The sequence below is a fragment of the Megalops cyprinoides genome, chromosome 8 (assembly GCF_013368585.1).
Source record: "Megalops cyprinoides isolate fMegCyp1 chromosome 8, fMegCyp1.pri, whole genome shotgun sequence".
Lineage (NCBI taxonomy): Eukaryota > Metazoa > Chordata > Actinopteri > Elopiformes > Megalopidae > Megalops > Megalops cyprinoides.
This window is the reverse complement of record NC_050590.1, coordinates 35,319,841-35,339,624: the sequence shown is the minus strand read 5'-3', so window position 1 is coordinate 35,339,624 and position 19,784 is coordinate 35,319,841. Positions and strand designations below refer to the sequence as shown.

The window sequence follows — 19,784 nt, the reverse complement described above, 5'->3', positions numbered from 1 at the left end:
CGCCGTGTCTGCTCTGGTTTTTTTACTCTGCCTGCCTTGACTTCGTTTCTGGATTGCCCTCTGGACTTAATAAACCCGTGTGCCCGGTTGTCTCTGTCTGCGCTTGAGTCTCTGCCTGAGTTCTGACAGAGTGCCTCCACCCAACATACCTTTTCTTCTTTGAAAAAAGGTGAGGTGGTATAAGATATTGGAAGACATTGTATAGCCTAAATGTCAGTGTCAAATGACAAACACATACAAATAAAAAAGAGGCATTAAAACAATGTGTACCACTGATATATCAGAGAGCCAAACAAAGTGAAATGGATTATTTGGTTGAGAAAGCAAGACCTCCTTGGGAATGACAAACATAACCAAAAGAAATACAGACAATGAATTCTAGATTTAATGTCGGTGTAATTATACCATCACGGAAGGGATACTGCAACACAATTAAAAGGGAGTGTCGCCACGCTAAAAGAACACAGTTTATTATACAAAGGCAAATTTGGAATATAATAGGGAACTATAACACCTGACAAATAATCTGAACTGATTGGCACATACTTATGTGATTAAATATTTAGAACTGATTTATAAATAATGTTGTGAATAAATAATTAATTATTTACAGGTAGTCATGCTCTTGAAGTGCTGGCACGCAGTGGTCTGGAGCAGAGACAGCTACAGCCAGATTGTCCCGCGCGTTCTCGCCAGGCCTCATCTCTACATCCCTCACGTCTGCAGGACCATCGTCTTCCTCTCCATTGTCAGCCTCCGGCTCGACAATGTCCCCGTTGGCAATGCAGAGGTTGTGGAGGACGGCGCAACACGCCACAACTTCTGGCACAAAAGCAGGGCTGACCTCCAAGGCTTTAAAGAAAATGGAACGCCACCTTGCCTTCAGCATACCAAATGCCCTCTCAATTATGTTCCTGGCCTGAGAGTGCCTGCTGTTGTAGCAGGCCTGTACAGGGTTCTGGTGGGTACAGGCCACCTGTCTAAACAGGGCTGTTTTTCAAAATTCTTGCATCGTGTACTGAGCCAGGGTACCCAACAAAAACATCAATAAATTTGGCCTGGTGGTCGCAGATGGCCTGCATCTGGACTGAATAAAACAATTTTCTGTTCAAATACCAGGCTGCATTAGCCGCAGGTGGCTTGATGCAGATGTGGCAGCCATCTATGGCCCCGACAGCCACACTGAATGCAGCTGAATGGAACCCAGCCAGTTGTGCAAAACTAGCGCCCACCGCTTCCAGGTCCTCATGAGCAGGAAGTGAAATCACCCTCCGGAGAATGGCCAGGATAGCCTTGCAGATCCGGTGGGTGATGTCATGAACAGTGGATTTAGGCATATCAAAAGCCCTGGACACCACAGGGTAAGATGCTGCATGGGCAAGCCAATACAGAAAGAAAAGCACCTCAATGTGTCTCTGCCATCCATGGTCAGAGTCAGACCTCAGTGCTGCAGTGAGGGCAGTGATGGTCTGCCGTTACAGGCAGAGATCTGGTTTCAGGTCTCCATCACTGAAGTACAGCTGCAGGATGGGAACAGCTGTATTCAGGCAGCAGTTGGATGTTGGACTTAAAGTCTGTAAATAAATGGTTGTATATAGTTTTAGTTTGAGGAGTTTCATTTAGATAATATTTTCTCTGATGTAAAAAGGAAATCTGAATAGCTACACTGAAATTGATTGACTAATAATTATTATTAAAAATGTGAAATGTTCTAGTTACTGGCTTTTAATTAAACTTCAGTTGACTGACACTCTGCAAACTGATCTGTTCCTGGTTGTTTAAGCCTTTTGTTGTTTTACTCGTTATGTCAGAAGTGATAAAACTGTAACTGTATCAATATCCACAATATCCACAATGCTTATAAGGTTATCGGAGGTGTAGTCAACTTGGTTAAGCCAACCAATAAATTGGCTCGTTACGTAACGTTAGTTTTTCGTTTTACCTCAGGTTGACAGTCAGCTAAGTAAAGCATGCTGATTTCTAAAACATTAATGATGAAAAAGTAAATGAAAAACGCCTTACACTGCTCCTGTGTAAAAGCATAAAAAGCTGCTTGTAAGTCGCTCTTCTCGACGATGTACGATGACGCCTTTGAGTGGTGCTGTCAAGTGCCATTTTCACAATATGTGACATTTTGTGGTATTAAAGATCGCTGCTCTGAAGTAAATTCTCCGAGGTGACTTTTTAAATTTTCGCGCACGCGGGTGGACAGGTTTGCACAAATAGTTTTATTTCATTACAACTTTTATTTGGAAAACTAAGCTACACGTTTCGGTGCCTGGATTCCAGTTGTTTCTGTGAATCGCAGCGATCCATTTGCTTCTCTTTTCTTTAAATTTCGGCAGTCTGTAAAAAGATAGCTTGTTGAATCTATTTGTACAGTCATTCGCACAACAGCTTTCCCATTTTAGATGTGTTTTTTTTTTCGCGGCATTCAAGCTGAACGCTAACGCTGCCACTCAGTAGGCCTAAGTCTTTCTGCCACTCAGTGGGTGTAACCCGCACTGACTCTGCCTGCTGTGACATCACGTGCATAACCTCTATACATAGAACCTGTAGTTTTTAGCTGTATGTGTTCATCTCCTCCATTAAAAAAACCCAGTCGAAATTCATCGTTTCATTTGCTACACATTATTGCAAAGTGATCGCTATATTCTGTTGTCGCCCCCACCGAGTTGGTGCAAAGCAGGCAGCGTTGATCACTCAGGGAAACTCTCGCATCGAGAGGGTGGATTTCTTTCAAAAACCCACAACCTATACATCAAAATCTTTTTTTCAGTTTGAGATAGTTCAATGTCCACCAGTTAAAGTGTGTGTGGGGGGGATGTTTGCAGAAGCCAATTACCCTATGTTTCCTACACAGCACCATTAGCTGTAATGCACCTCACACAGTTAGCACTAAGAGGCTAATTGCTTTGATCCTTTCACTTTGAATGCAGATTTCTGCATGTTAATGTGCTATTCTAGTGAGCAGTGCTGCAGTGATTATGTTACTTGCACCACCTGGAGGAAACCACTTTCAAGGCAGTGATATCATAGGCTCCTTCTCCCATAGAACTGTGCAGCAACTACCATGGTAAAACACCTCAGTTTGATTTGGCGCACTGCCATTACGCCTCCAACACTTGAGTACTAACAGCATTTCAGAGTACTGAAGATGTGTCGGAGAACGAACCCCCAAGAAAGTGTTTGCTTCAACCTACCATGCTTTTATGCATCAGCCTTGCAAAGGCCACCTCCTGGCCATGTGCTTGTTAAGCCCAACAAGATAAAGCACAGGGTGTCATTTCCTGATGTTTACCAAATTATTACAGGGAAAGGTATAGAAAATACTTTCAGGCTCCTAATGTTTTTAGGCCCCTTCTCTGCCTCACACCCTAAGAAAATATGCATTTTTCTGGTGAATATGCAACTATGGATAAGAGCATGGTCAGCAGTAAAGATCACTGACAGTGCTTGTAGGGAGAGTTTTCTGTAAGCATTTACAGTAAAAATCCTATACCAGAAACTACCAACATTTTTACATCTTAACTTACACAAGCATACTAAAGACCATGATCACACATAGGGATATGGAATGGTCAAAACTATTCTCTCAGCAAGCTGTTCACTCAAGGATGAGAAGATTCACATAATTCCCTGAAGGGATGAGCACCTTTTGGCCAAACAGCAACAATGGCACACTTGGCCAGTGCAGTGTTTGCTTCATTCCAACACACATTTCTCAGTACTTGAGGAAAACTTAATCATTTCACCATGCAGTCTTGATTAATGGACACATTCAGTATATCATGATGCAAGGTTACTGAAAAGCAGCACTTGAGCCTGAATGGGGACACATCTACAGTAGTATATCAGCCTTCAATCTCTTTTTCTCTCAACTCTCTCAGTATTCTAAGCTAAGTGATATTAACTGGCATTCAAACATAGACCGAAAAGACAGCGGTATGCCCACAATGCTAGTGGCGTGTTGTGCAAGTTATCACTGCACGTCATAGGGATTGTGCCAAACAACAAAGAGAGCCTCTTTTGAAGGCATCATTCAGAAGGGTGATTTGCAATTTCTAGATTTCCATAAATGAAATGAGGACACTGTGCAGTTAAATGGAAAAAGACAGCAGTTGTCCTGGTTTTTTGCTGGGATAAGACCACATTTTGACAGCCAAAAAGTCAAATATGAAATACTGGCCATTTAATATAGGATAATAGTTTATTTACATCCATCATTATTGTTGGTGTAGTTAAGTCATATACATTGTTTAAATATTAATATTATTATCTTTGACTTAATATTATATTCTGGACTTCAGCATCTTAGGCAGTTTCACCAGCAGCATGTGCTGCCCCATAGGTGTAACATAAAGCATCCAGTTCTCACCTATCTATCAAAAGCATTATTTGACCCAAAACAATGGTGAGTGGTACCAGAAGAACCATTTCCCCCTGCATGATTCCCCTCACATTCTAAACTAAGATTATCAGAAACAAGATTGCAATTAGAACTACATAGTCATGACTCCAACTTTAATCTGTATTACAACACAATGGTCTGCAGTGACCAAGGGTTATGGAGGAAAAGAAAAAAATATTTGGACATTGATTTTTTGATTCCAGACTTATTTCACTGGATTCACCCCAACAGGCGTATGTCACAAACCCCCTCCCCTCCTTATTTATCATTAAATTTCACTTGTGGTCAGAAATGAGGCTGGGAAGCTCATGTCTGACTGCACTTAACTGGAACCATGTGATGGCCAACTGAAGTGTGACTTGATTAAGGTTTTGCTCGAGGGCCCTGTGCATTATTGGCTTAGGCAGGTGGCCATAGTAACCCCTCACCTCCACCTACACACTTCCTGTGTGTTAAACATCATCTTCCCAAATCCTGCTGTTCTTGACCCTCTTCCAGGAAGCCTTTATGCAAGTCTTAATGATTTGTAAAGCGTTTATAGAGAAACATGATTTGTAAAGAGTGGTCAATGGTGCCCTCTAGAGGTCTGAAACATAACCCTATAACTACAGTCCACTCCCAAAAATTGTGAAACTGTTAACTTAAAGATATCCAAATGCTGGAGTTGTAATTCAACTGCATAACATCTACTATGTGAATAGTCTTGCTACATTCATAGTTTGGTCACAAATGTAGGAAATAAGAGTCAAAATATTAAATTTATTAATATAAACACTAATGCTTCTTTTACATCTAACTGAAGTGTGCTTTGTGCCTAAATTTGGCAAACAAAATTTTGCAAGTACTGTGTTTTTAAATTATTTACACAACATACAAAATTTTATGGTGATCAAAACCTGAGGAAATGGTATGCGATAATTTTAAAAAAGAAAAATAACACTTGTTTTATTGTATAACTCCTTGGGAGCAAACGGCATTGCAGTTTTTAAGTAAAGGCCTTTGTGAAAATGGAAAGTTCTTAAACAACCATATAATAATAAACAGAATCATATTTTCCATTCAAGTAAATCAAAAGATTCCAATTTTTTTCCAGATGTGTTTGTTTATCCTTGGTCATGTGGACAAAAAAGGAACATATGACCTGCAGACACAGAATTCTGTGAGTGGGATAAATGAGGACAGTAAACAGGGACATATAAAAACTCCCATTTGTTGAGCTTGACGTTTATTACAGTACAAATAAAAAAAGTGACAGAAACTTTCGCTTTGTTCCATTTTTCGCTTTGCGAATAAACGTGCCAACATAACACAGAGACATAAGGCCTTTGGTTACCTTTTTTAGTGTTAGGATGTGTTGTTCAGTTCCATTAATATCATTCTCCACCAAAGTGCTTTTGGCAATAACTGACAGTGTCAGAGAGACCCGGTGCACAAGGAATTCATTCTGAACATTTACTTACATCATTGTATTAAAATGCAAAAACTGAGGCTGGGAGATTTGCTGGCTACTTTAAAGGTCCTGTGATACCAAGTGTGGGGCTTGAGATAATATTTACATTTCAAGCAGTCATAAGCATACATTTTGACATTTTGCCCCAAAAAACACAATGGTGCAAAAGAGTGACTCTGATCTCCCAAGTACACCATATTCAACTCAAACATCAACATCAGTGATTCTTCAGGCAACAGGAGATTTGTAGGTTGTACATTGTTTAAAAATGCTGACCCTTTTGAAACATGCGCTTAAGACTTTGAGAACAAAGCAGCAGTTTAATCAAGTGATAATGGGAAATGTTCAAATGTTTGGTCAGTTGAAATACTACAAGGGATCAGATGCTGGAAGCCAACGGACCACAGTGCTTCACAAAGAATGCCACTCAGGTTACGGTTGGTGATGATCAACTGACTTAACTTACCCGAGCAAACATTAGTTTGTGTTTAAATTGCCAGACTGACTGCATAAATTGCTTAGGAGAGTAACCAAGTGACCAACGATTACATTTTGAAACTGAACGTCCAGCACCAAAATAATCAGGCAGTTCACCCGGGACAAGTAGCAGCCCATCAGAAAACAAGGGTACATGCTTCATATGAAATTCTGAGCCTAAAACTTGTTAAGCCCACTGAGGCTGGTGGAGCTCTTAATGCAGAAGCATGCATTAAGAAATTGATTCATGTGGAAATAGTTCATCTGTGTGTATGTGTGTGTCAATCAGCCAGATTCTCCAAAGGACAAATCTACCAACCAGGTCACATGACAAAGTGTTTTTTGTTTTTTTAAAGTGAATTTGATGATTAATCAAACAGCCAACCAGAGATCTGATGGTTTTATGGGGTTCTGCTCAGTAATGCTACATAAGGGTTATGTTTAGAGATTTGCCATGGTTTCACTTCTCAATATTGATTTGGCTGTCATTTTATATCACTGCTGGCATTTTATATGAAAACCAGAGTTTTCCAGACCCGTTTAGAGTGTGTGTTTCCAGTCAAATAGTCCTGACCAGATGGTGGTCAGTTCTCTCATGGAATTTTTCCTCTGACATCAGACAGGTTTCTCAACCGACAAGTACACCAGGGTTTAGCATAAGACTGCAAACATGCTCTGTTGCAGTGGCCCTCAAAGATGTGCCCATGGGCATGTTTTTGTTGTGCCCAAGAAGCATGTTCTAAAATAGCCTGCTAGGCTAACCTTGCCAAATGAGATGCAACTGCCAACAAATATCAACTTTTTATCCATGTTAATGTGTTAACCTTTAACATTTTGTGAATCAAACATGTATGAAATATTTAAATTATAACTATATAGAAATTGGTTAATTTTACACATGGGGTGCTGGAGCACTTGATCATCTGTATCTTATAGCCTGCCATGGTCTATTAAGTCCAAATTTATACCTGTGGAGCAATTATGTTGAAGGCCGCAGCTCTTCAGATACTCGCATGAAGCACACACAACGTGTGTCAGTCATGTAGGAGCAGGATGCTCCTGCCTTGTTTTCCTGAGATAAGAGGTATTTGCAGTTAAGCGGCAAAGACATTTTTGAACATTCAAAACATACATGCAAAAAATATCCCCAGACGTTCAGTATTAAATACAAATAAATACAATTTTTAAAATAAATGAATGAAAGAATGAATACTCAGTGCAGTGAAGAGGCCACGCTGATGCTGAGGCTCTGTGACTCGGACTGGCAACCAGAAGGTTACAGGCTCAAACCCAAGGGCAGAGCTCATGCACTGCCTTAATGTGAACTAAATATCCAGCTGTATAAAGGAAGAATATGTAGAAATGTGAGCTGGATCCGCTAAGAGCACCCGCTAAGTAAATAAATACTACGATAGAGGAGAGGAGAAAGTAAAAAGACACATTGGACAGATTATAACATAACATTAACCAGTGTGATATTCATGAGATCATGTGAATGAGCCAGGCATAAACCGTCAGTCCTTCCTAGTTAAGCGCATGCAATCTCCATGACAGCTTCCACGCGTATTTTCATAGCGCGCAGGATGGTCTTCATGGTTACTTCCCTACCACATGACTATGAGGGGGAACTCCTGTTACCCTGGCTATGGCTCACCTCTCCCGCAGGGCCTTTTGGCAGTGGTAGAGCAGGCAGTCGGGTAGGTCTGGCACAGGTGAGCGCAGCCACACTGCCAGGGAGCCTGTATGGGCATGGCAGTGCAGCAGGCAAGGGCGGCCCGGGAGCAGTTGACAGGCCACGATGCCCTCCATACCTGTCGGCACAAGGACGGGACATTTATGTCGTACCTTTCATCCCTCTCAAGCATCTTTCACACATTGTGAATGAATGAATTAGTGAATGAATGAATTCATTTAAATTTATCTCAATTTAACTCATTTGAATGAATGATTAAATTAAGTGCATTCATATAGCATGTTTAATCCTGCTCAAACATCTGATAGGAATTCACTGTGGGTCACACACTACAGCGGCCACTGAAGTGTAGCCCTTGGTTTCAAACAGCCCTGGCAGCAGCTGTTTGACTCACCCATTCATCCCCTTTGGCTGTGAGGTGAGGAGAAGGCTACAGAATGGTACAAACACTGGTGGTGTGGAATTAAAACAAAGCTTAAAAGCTATTACAGAGATGAGCAGCCAACAGTAGCACTTACCTATAATATCCACAAGGTGTAGCTGGAGTTTTTCTGTCAGGGTGTTCAGCGTGGCTGAGAGAGAGTCTTCTTGATCAGCCAGCAGCTGGAGGTTCTGCTTCACATCATGGTTAAAGGCCAGCCACAGCTTGCCATAATCCTCTGTGGAAAGCAGCAGGGGCCTGCAGACCACAGCAGAGGGAGTTCGAATGACATCATCACAGCATAGAGAAAGCAGTAGGAGCTCATTAACACACTGTAGCACAGCACAGACAGAGTGGTATACAGCATAGAGGATGGTGACATACTGATACACTGTATCACCATACAACACAGATATCTTTGTCATACAGGCCTGGATTCTGCCTCAGATTTTAATTTTGACTCTTAATCTTTGCAAATTAAGTTATTTACAGACGCCTGCTCTCAGTGAGTATCGGGGGGGATTAATCAGTTCCAATTACAAGGCAGCTATAAAATTTCAGGTAATTTGACATATGAATTTTCTAAGGCTACCAGCTACCAAGGTTGTCAGAATATTAAATCTTACTGAACAGGTAGTTGACTCAGGTGCAGCCTTGGACATTGATGGGGACTGTACCTGATGAAGTCTACTAAGGTTAGTCCCAGCGAGAACTGCAACTCATGGGCCAGCCCTGCGCAGGCATGGTACGTCACTGTCCCACTCACTGACGACTGGACCAAGGGGGTCTCCATCACCATGCTGCACCGGAAGGTCTCCATGCCGTGACTTTCAAGTGCTGGCAATGCCCCATCCAGGCCATCTAAAACCTGGGGGGGGGACACAGGAGCACAAACAATGACCCTGATATTTTTTCTTATTACACATATGCATCTATCTTTCCCCTCTGTTCCTCCCTTGCCTTTATGCCTTTATGTTTTCTTTCCTGCAATTAACATCCACTAATCACTGTTTTCTGTTTGTTTCCTGTCCCTCCACCAGGCTCCTGCCTGGAGCTGTAGCTCAAGCACCACATCTTGATTTCCAGTTCAGCTACCTCACTGCCCTGCCTATCAAGCAAACTGTGTGCCAAGAACTGGACATTCTAGGATTACATTTTATAATTACCCTGTTGTTACCACTGTCTATCTAATTCAAATGCCTTAAGTACATACTTTAAGTACTCAATGTAATTCTATCTGCCCAGTGCTGGCCAGAAGCAAGTAGGCTCCCCCTCTGAGCCAGGTTCTTCTCAAGGTTTCTTCCTGTTAATTAGGGAGTTTTTCATTGCTACTGTTGCCTTAGGCTTGCTCTCAGGGGGTCTCAGTCCTGGTAACAATGTAAAGCTGCTTTGTGACAACTTGTGTTGTAAAAAGCGCTATACAAATAAGATTGAATTGAATTGAAATGACCCCTCCTTCTCAACCTGCCACACTCACACACACACACACGTGAAAAATGCTTGAATCGACCAGTGCATGGAAAGATGGCACTGGTTTTTACACGGTACCTTCAGTTCTTCTGAGCTCAGCTGCACAGATATCTCATCAACAGGGGAGCTGCTGGTGTTGCATATGAAGATGACGAGCACCAGAGCATCCTCTCTGTAGACTTTGCAGACTGAAAGGGACAAGGTGTGGTCAGAGGAGAGGTTCAGGATCTGTGAGTGGCCCAGCTCGCACAGTTCCAGGGGGAGCCGGGACATCAGGCCAAGGCCCAAGGGCTCTGCCTGTCTGTGTGACTGCTCAGAGAAAGGCTCAAGCTCCATGTCACCCCCTAGTAGTTCAGACTCCCCCTCTACTCTGGACAGTCTGTCAACAGCCTGAGATTTCAGTGTGTCCTTGAGGTCACTGTGCAGGGGTGTATCCTGGGGTCTCGTCTGTCCCTCCCCTTGTGGGCTGGAGAGGCTGTCTAGCAGGTCCTTGTCCAGTAGGCTATCTACGGTGTTGTGTGAGGAGTAAGTGTCTGTGAGCTTCTTTCTGGTGTCCACTGGAAGCTCTTGGGCTTTGTTCTTCCTCCTGAACCGCTGCAGCGGCGCATCAGATTTCCCCATCTGCATAGCGGGAAAGAACGGTGTGACTCATTCCTGTTGAGGGGGGGGTCAGGACTTTAAGACTAGACCTTAGGAGGGAGGACCGCAGGGCGGATTCTTACCAGACATGGCTCATTCTGTGGCCCCAGGCCCACAAACAGAGACGAGGCCAGCTGCTGCTTCACCTGCTCGTATTCAGCAGTGGGGCCCAGGGCCGGCGCATCTAGCGGGGCTCTCTCAGCATCGTCTTGCTGGCGGGAAGACTCCAGGGGGCTGGGCACCACAACTGCTGTTTCCACCTCTGCTTCTTTCTCAAGGAGGTATCCCTCCTTCCCCCAAACCCGCCTTACCCCCTCCAGCTTTAGTGTGTTAGAGCTGAAGTTAGAGAGAGGCACAGATATAATAGTGGGCAAATGAACAAAAATTAAAGGAATAACATTATAACACAATGATGCATAAATCTCTAAACTAGAAACAAAAAAGGAGTTTCTAACACATCAAATCCACAAAGCCTGTGGAAAACATCTGATTCTGTTTGAGAAGATGGCTACCTACACAAGTGCCCCTACCAGGCACAGATAGAGAGCAAGACAGAGAGAGAGAATGGGAGGGGGGACAGGAACATACCCTCCTTTGTGCGGCAGATCAGCACTGTTGCCAGAGAGACCGGAGCTCAGAGACAGGCCTGTGGGGGACTGTCTGTCTGTCAGGCTCCCAGCCGACAGACTGACGGGCAGTAACAGGCCATATGGCTCAAAGTTCAGCACTGACAAGGAGAATAGCTTTGTCAGAGACACAGCAGGGAGGGAAACAGATCAATAACAATGCCTACAATGTCTAAAGTGCATGCAGAGTGGTAAGGATCACGGCTCATAGCCCAGAGGTTTCTGGTTCAAATCCTAGGGCAATTTTAGTGCAATACCTTGCTTTAGCAAATATCTATCTGTAAAATTGGATATGCAAAAATTCCAAGCTATGTGGAATGTTCTAGATAAAAGCTTCTCCTAAGAAAATGTAATGTAAATGAAAAGAAAGGACACTGTCATGATACTCAAGTGATACATTTAACTCTAATTGCTCCAGTAAATAACCAGCTAGGTAACTGGGTGATATACCACATATATAGGCTGTGTAAATCTCCCTGAATGAGGCTGATAATGAAACTGATTTTCAAACCTTTCTCTCAAAAAACTGCATGTGATGCAAAAGGGCCGACTGGCCCCAGTGTAACTTGTTAAAGGAAATTAAGAAGGTGGTACTAGACTTCTTATTTTGAATTTATAAGGATCATATATGCACCTATCAACAGTGTACAATCTCCTAATTGCTCATTTTTGAGAGAAATCAGTAAAACTGTAGGTTTTCCCTTTGATTTTCCCACTATAGCTGTCTCTCTTGGCAGGCTCCGTGGTGAAATTCAATGTGATTCAAATCACACAGATCACATTTTCTCATTGCAATGATGAGCAGGGTTTTTGTTGAAAGGGTTGTGACTTGATGAAAGGGTTTACAATGTCCTCATCTGCTGAGTAAGATAAAGACCAGCTCAGCTCACACATTGAGGGCACCCTTGCGTGACCTGCAGCCTGTGACATTACATTCACTTTAACAGTTTCCCTGCTTCAGAGTAGTACTGTTACAGGGAGAATCATCCCTGTTTCCACAGTGTCTGCAGGGTGACTCAGGTCAAGTCCTGGAACGGTGCAGTTTCTGCTGCCTTTACAGTCCTCACTACAACCAGGCAGCTGAATCAACTGATCAGAGCCTTGAATTATCTTCCCTTCCCAAGTGTGAGTACAGTTAGAAAGTCCACTGGACACAGGAATTGAGTGGCGTGTTACAGTACCTTTCTCCTGGGAGAGCTCCTCCTGTCTCTGGTGGGGGGGCTTGTAAGGGGCGGCACCTTGGGCTAAAGCATCCGACACAAAGCCATCCAGGAAAGACAAGGAGGAGTCCATCTGCACCAACACACACACACACGCAGGCACACAGGCACGCACACACACAGGAACTATGACTTGCAAAAATACCAAAGGTGCTACTGGGAATAAAGGCATGAAAGTAATCTGAAGCACTTAAAATGGGATTCAGAGGTCAAAAGAAATTAGACATCACTACAATGAACTGTGTACGAAATTCAGCACATTAGTAAGGTCACTGCTACAAGAAATAAGGAAATAATAAAATCTTTAATCGCAGCATTGTCCATCTCCCTGCTTTCCACCCCCACCTAAGCCCTCCCTTCTCTTCTCAGGGTGAGGGCATGGGGCTTTTGGGAGGGGGGGGTTTCCTGGGCCATACCTCCAGCTCATCCCAGCTGGCATCTCTGGGCAGCACACTGGCCCTCAGGCCCTCATTCTGACTGAGTGTGTGCAGCTCTAGGGCCTGCTGGCGCAGTGTTGTGCTCAGGGAGCTGCTGTACCGCTGCGCTGCCTCCTCCATGCATGCCTCGCCCCTGCATAGTTTGCACATCGCTGACAGGATCCAGATCTTGGTTTCCGTGGTGATGCGGTCCTGCTCAAGCAGCCTGCCGAAGTGCACCAGGACCACAGTGGGCTCCAGGCCTGTTTTCAGGAAAGAGAACTCCCCCAGAACCTGTGCATAGAGAGGAAAGCGCTACTTGCCCATATTTATTGGAAAATAAACAAAAGAATTGATCCGTAGCATTCTAGATCCTTTAACATGAGTTTTTCGCTTTGGCATTATGGTAAATGAACAAAAGTTGTATAAGTAACACTGCTATGCTACTCCGGCCCCTTCACCAACAGCAAAGGTTTGTAGTTTAGCTTTTGCCACCCTCATTCAGGAGTGAATCTGTGAATCTGTTCTCCACTGAACCAACAGTTACAAGTTACAAGTTTTGTTTAATCACTACAGCTGTCTGAGGCCAGCGGCAACAGGCTCACCCAGCTGATGACCTGCAGGAAACGCTGGGGCAGGCTGGAGGCATCCGTCTGCAGCAGGGACAGGTATGAGTCCACAGCATACAGCCTCAGCTGCCTGTTCTCATCCGCATTGTCAAAGCCTTTAGGTGGGAAAACCAAGCAAACACATAGCAGTGAGGAAAGCTAAACAAAGACATCCAGTGGTCAGTGGGGAAATCAAACAAAAACGCAAACAAACAGCGGTCAGGAACTAAACAGACACCCAGGATTTGGGGGGGGGGGGGGGGGGGTGAAGAAATGGTACCTGAGGGAAGAAACAGAGCATTGCTAGGTGGTAGGATCAAGCAGTGAAAATGAATGAAACCGGTGGAAGCCCAATACACCCAAGATGCTGTTAATAATGCTAGCACTGCTCACTGTGGCAGAGCATTCACACCAATGACTGAAGCTGGAGGACTTCCACCAAACTGCTGGCTAGTACTCTTTCACACACTCTAGGCAAATGCTGCAAGATTGCCATTTTAAGATGTGAAATTATTACAACAACAATTGTCAAAGTTGGTTTTGTGCATCTTGGTCTTCACTGTATTACAACTTATACAAGCAAAAGACTAAACAATTCTTTAAAAAACCTTTAGACCCTTGTTAATCTTACCTTCTGCCAGGAGTCTGAGGAAGTTGTTTGGGATTTCTGGCTGCATCATATCCCCTCCAAGAAAGAACACAGTGTTCATGGTCTGGATGAACCAGCCATTGTCCGGGGCATATGTACAGAGTTGTATAGGAAGAAACTTGTTTTCGGCTCAGGCAACACTCAAACCATGTGCTCCAGTTCATTACCGTGACCCAAGATGCCAATTTGTGACAAGAACACGTTATAATTTCCATAAAACCATAACCACATATGCTCCTGTTAAATACTACATACAGAACATACAGAAAGTACATACAGAAATACAGGAATTGGCATTGTTGTGGGACTTGAAAGGATATTTCTCAGCCAGTTCAGCGACTTTCCCCACCAGGTCAATGGTGGTGTGCTCGCCTTTGCCCAGCCTGAGAAAATCCAGCATCCTCTCCACAATCACTGCCACATTCTGCCCATTGGTAATCCTGTACAGTAGCTCCAAAGTCTGGGGCATAAAGATCCCATGGTTAAAGGGCATCCCACGCCCAAGATCTAATAATTAACCAGCAGTTTACCTTACAGTTATCATTTCATATGTTTATCTAATCTACGTCAATATGTCATGTGCAAATGAAGTCCAGAGAAAGTGTTTGGTTGGACATAAAAATCACACATCAAGTCAGTTGCCCTCGCTCAATAGATTTATTGATCCATAGCACAATCAAACAGTTTTCCCTGGGTTTCACTGCCTCACAGCAATCAGGGGGGCATTGTCACTGCCATGTGTAGACCCTCACCTCCCTCTTAATGATGGAGTCGGGATGGTCCAGACACTCTATGATGGTCATCTGGTGCTGCAGAGCAAGGTTGGGGTCCTGCTGGACCACATAAGTCAGGGCCTTAAGTCCTGAAATCGCATTCACAGACAATAAATGTCAGCAGGAAAGAGTCAGCAGTCTTTGTGAACACAATCCTAATCATGCACATGCTTTTCACCTACCAAGGTATTTTAAATTGATTTTGGGTGACAAAACGAACTTCCCGACGCATTTGGCTGCTTTCTCCAGCAGTTCGGACTTTGGGTGGATTGTGTAGATGGTCTTCACACACTCATACAATATGGCTGAGGAGAAGCAAATTGGTTAGACTCATGTGGGAGTGGTTTTCAATGTGTACCATTTATGGCAGGCGGGTGTGGAGAAAACTCAAGCCTACCATAAGTGATATTATGGTTAATTTCTGCTCTTCGTAAGGATTCATCCAAGACTTCATACATCATCTCACTGGTGCTGAAAATGAAAGGAGCACACATGCTTGATATTGATGATCTTGCAGGAATATCCCATCTTTACAGACTCATTAGGAAATGTTGTACAAGTTACAGGAAAGCAATAGGGAAGTATAGCTATGGATGTGGAATACTGGTGGAACAAAAGCAAAGACACTAGGACATCACGATATTAACCTGTCTTCTTTTAAAATGGAGGAGGCCATCACTTAACAGCACTAGCAGCATCCCATAATCTTATTGGGTAATCCATTAGCAGTTTCTAAGAACATAAACATGCTATTAAGATTCGGCTCAAGATCTCACTACATGGCATCTTTTTCTTTCAGGCTGTGATCTTGTGATACCACGTCCGGATGACTCTGGCTGGTTTCAGTTAGAGCTGTGTGGAATTTTTGATACCTCTGATCCTCCTTTCCCAGGAAGGCCAGCATCCTGAGCAGCTGGATCTGCAGCCAAGGGGCAGGGACGCTGTGGTAATTGAAGTCCACAGGAAGCTTTCCTCCCACCACCTGCCTCAGTATGGTCACAAAGCTCCCCGTCAGTTCCTTGAAGCCGTCTGGGTTCTCCTGAAATGCCATGTGAGCAAGGGTTTAGAAATGGGGAAAAAGTAATTACAAAATATTTAATTGTGATAATATTACCTACACTTGCCAAATAATGTTAATAGAGCAGTAGTTTTTAATTATACTTATCAAAAAAGGTCAACTACTATGATGACCAATACACTAGTCAGATGACAATCTACAATAGAACTGCATTTGGCAAATGGTGTGATGTTGACAGCTGCAAAGCACATGAATTTGACGCAGGAAAAAAAGGAACCTTTATCATCTGTAAATAGATGTGCAGAGAGGCGGTCATGACTCCAGGGTCCTTGTCACACAGAGCTTTCCGGAACTTGTCATGGATGTGCTGAACCTGATTGGGCGCGATCAGGTAAAACTTGTAGAGAGCTAGCACTGCTTTCCTCCTTATTATTTCCCTAGAAAGTTTTAAAAGAGAAAAATAGACCAGAGTAGTAAATATTTTGTGTAGAACTAATGAATTGCAGATGTGATTTTAAACATTAATTCTACAACTGAATGATTGGCAATATCTTTCATGAGTTAATTGAGAGTCACTCCACTTTGCTTTTTTTCCTGACTGTCCATTATTTGAAAGCATGATTAAAGAATGACAGGGAAGCAAAGCAATTTTTAACCAGAACACACATTTAAGGCTTTGGAATATTCAACAAGTGCATAAGAGGTTTCTTATTCAACTATTGCAGTCATTGGAAATTCCCATATCCTAACAAGAAATGTTCAACTGAACATGTAACAACAGCAACTCGTTTTGTACACATCTCAAATTCATTTCATCATATGACAACATACTGTAACTGTCCTAAAATGTACCATGATAAACTAAGAGTGGAGTCAAAAATTAAGCTTGAAAGGCATACTTTGAGTGTGTTAACTTGTCCTCCACTAATGGCAGAACAGCAGGTATCATGTCTTTGGGAAAAATCTGGCTGACCACAGTCAAAGCCATGCACACCTCTATGAGGTTTGTGCTCTGCAAGTCCTGAAAAGAAGAGACATGACACAGATGTCATTCACCTCAAACACATGGTGCTGGATTTGAAAAGCTAAAAAATACATTTGAATGTGCTAATGCAAATACAAATACCTTCAACACTGTGTTCACAAGTAGGAGCAGAAGGTCATGGCTTTCATTCAGAAACAATGACACAGCCAGGTACCCTTGAATTGGAATCAAAAACCCTTCAGTATAAATCTCATCAAACGTATTTAAGGCATTTATTTTATTTATTTACCAATGACTGCTTACAGGAGTTCTCTTCAGATTTGACCCTACTGTGCACATCTACATGATATAGCTTACTGCCAGCAAGGATGGTGTTTCATTACAAGACATTTGACTGCTGTTTTATGGTATGGCTGGATCTAGGTTTAGTCGGGTACTTTGAACTCTAGTCTCCCTGTGAAATGGATGGCGAACCGGTATAATAGCAAGCTTAACTTTCAAAGTTTTCAAAAATCAGCCACTTTTATTGTCACATATGGACAATACCACAGGGAAAATTACTGTAGGCTCAACTACAGTCAAGCACAGTTTTGACCCCATAAAACCAGCTACTGTTTTCTTGTTTATGGCACCAAAACATTACACAATACAGTAATATTGTAGTTCTTGAGAAAAAGACAAATCAATTCTTCACATGGTGAAAACACACTGGCATCAGTTAAAATAATGACAGCCTGTTCAACATCAAAATAAAATGAAAGCAGGAACATACCCACTCTCTTCTCCAAAACACTTCCTTGCTGTGCCAATTTGATGGCATGAATGTAGCTGAAAGAGGCCTCATACCCAAGCATTTCACAGTACACAGCTCTCACCATTATTTCTTTCATCTGTCTCTGAAATTGAAACAGGCATTCAAAATGAAATTCTGGACACAGAAAATTAGAAAAGTAATCATTCATTGCATTCACAATGCATTCATTCTGCAAAACCTAAGTATATCTAACACTAAATTCCACATTCTGACCTTCTTACCAAACTAAGTCAGGTCTGATGTACATGAATTTTATTTAAAAAAAAATAATAATAAAAAAAAAAAGGATGCGACCCAAAATTCCTCCTGAATAAGCTTTTCCATTTTGACCTTTTCTATGTACTTGCTTTGTCAGTGGTACATATCACAGACACTTCAACCAGAGGGGAGGTCAACCAGTTGTGTGATTACATGTGTGCAGTTTGATCTTGATGAAATGAAGACAAGTGAGAAGGCTACAACCATGGATATAGGTTTTTGGGTGGGGGTTAGGCCGACATGCCTCTCAGTACTGAGAAAATGTAATCAACCAACTACATTGTGATGAATCTTACAAGGCTGGTATTGCAAAATAGAGTACTATTGACAGTTTAAAACATAATCCATACATTTTGCAATAATCATACAACAGGCTCACAAAGGGGTGAAAATACACTGTATCTCCTGAAGATAGTGGCTAGTTGAGTACAGCATTAATAATATCATCGGATGGGGATTGACGTGATACTAATTGAACTCAGTCACTTACCAAGGGCGTGTTTGGAGAGGAGACCTGTTCCTTTATAGCAGCCAGTTCTTTCTTAATGAGTTTTTCCTCCTCCTTAAAGAAAAAAATATTTCTTAAATGTACCGTGCGCAGCTATAACACCAACTAAAGCTAACAAGCTAGCATGCTACGTCAGCAAGCTAACCAAATAAATGACAGTTAAATCAGACAAGCCTTTACCTCTGTGATGTTGCTCCCCTCTTTGCCATCCAGATCTAGCTATGCTAACTAAATAAGTACACATGAAAGACTAAGTTGCACTCACATGTTTGGATGTCAATTCAGTTAGGCTTCTGATCAGATTTCCCAATTTCGAAGTAGCAGAAAGTTTTCCGGCTCCAGACTGCGTGTCCAACGACAGTAGACTTGGAAGAGCCGTGAGAGTCTTTTCAACAACATCACTCATTTCAGCGTTTACATTAAGACACTTATTTAAAATATATTTCGTTATTTTAAAATAATCTATTTACAAGGGAAGAAGTGTACCCCACCAGCTGGACAATTACATAGCGTCATTCTGTAAAGTAACTACAGCTGCGTGGTGACGCCACATCCTGCTAATTTGAAGTCAAAGCTTTATTTGTATGCTTCAGCGAAGTGTTTTCCATTGTACTATGTTGTTCTGATCTAGAGGGCAGTATTGAGTCTTTATGTTGCTGACTATGTACTGATGTGAGAATTGTGGAATCAGGTCTAGAAGCTCGAAAATTTTTATAAACAACGTTAATCTGAAAGTTTCTCATATTTTTGTACTATATTCCCACCTTGAGTAGACAGACACAGAAACAGTCATCCTTTTTATGTCGTTTTTTATTGTCAGTTTTACACTGACAATGATATTGACATTGACCTAAAAATTTAAATGCAGTAAATTCGAATCGAATTCGTCTTTGATTAAAATATTGTAATGTAATCAATATTTGTGTACAGTTAGAAAATATTGAACAAACACACCGGAATATAGCTTTCAAACTTTTGTTACGTACATACTAGTTTCTATAAAAGCAAATCCACGAATATCCACGAATTTCTAGCTATTGAAAAGATCAGGGGCTAAGTCGAGTTTGCCTGGGGCTTGTCCTTTTTTGAAGGAAGATCGGCATCGGTAGGTTGGAGAGGTTATATCTACCTTCATAATAAATAAATATTATCACACCTGCAAGTCAAGTTCCGCTCTGTTACACAGTCTGTCTGTTGTTTTGCTATAAACATCTCCTTTTTCAGGGCGAAAATATTCGGGGCTATAACTCCACATGATCGGACCTAACGACGCCACTGCTTCGGACGTTTGGTAGAGGCTGGCCTATCAGTTTCGACGACAGGGTTTCCTGATGTCATGGCAAAACAA

The 19,784-nt window shown here is 42.4% G+C and overlaps 1 protein-coding gene across 1 annotated transcript; it reads right to left on the bottom strand.

Moving 5' to 3' along the window:
- Positions 1–5,681: 5,681 nt before the first annotated feature.
- Positions 5,682–18,930, bottom strand: ap4e1 (adaptor related protein complex 4 subunit epsilon 1). The gene is made up of 21 exons (XM_036535317.1): positions 18,702–18,930; positions 18,419–18,490; positions 17,629–17,752; positions 16,998–17,071; positions 16,771–16,892; positions 16,149–16,308; positions 15,726–15,892; positions 15,251–15,324; positions 15,036–15,158; positions 14,833–14,942; positions 14,401–14,540; positions 14,063–14,175; positions 13,429–13,547; positions 12,824–13,117; positions 12,369–12,480; positions 11,150–11,288; positions 10,645–10,897; positions 10,001–10,543; positions 9,130–9,320; positions 8,550–8,710; positions 5,682–8,149 (listed from the first exon to the last, which is right to left on the bottom strand). The coding sequence occupies exons 1-21, from the start codon at positions 18,840–18,842 to the stop codon at positions 7,989–7,991; spliced, it is 3,393 nt and encodes a 1,130-aa protein (XP_036391210.1). The 5' UTR covers positions 18,843–18,930; the 3' UTR covers positions 5,682–7,988.
- Positions 18,931–19,784: the final 854 nt, after the last annotated feature.

Excerpts from the sequence above, each read along its gene's own strand:
- ap4e1 (XM_036535317.1), bottom strand. The coding sequence starts at position 18,842 with ATGAGTGATGTTGTTGAAAAGACTCTCACGGCTCTTCCAAGTCTACTG. Across the intron at positions 15,159-15,250 it reads TAACCATAATATCACTTATG|CCATATTGTATGAGTGTGTG; the intron begins GTAGGCTTGAGT and ends GCTTCTCCTCAG. Across the intron at positions 11,289-12,368 it reads GGAGCTCTCCCAGGAGAAAG|TGCTGAACTTTGAGCCATAT; the intron begins GTACTGTAACAC and ends TCTCCTTGTCAG.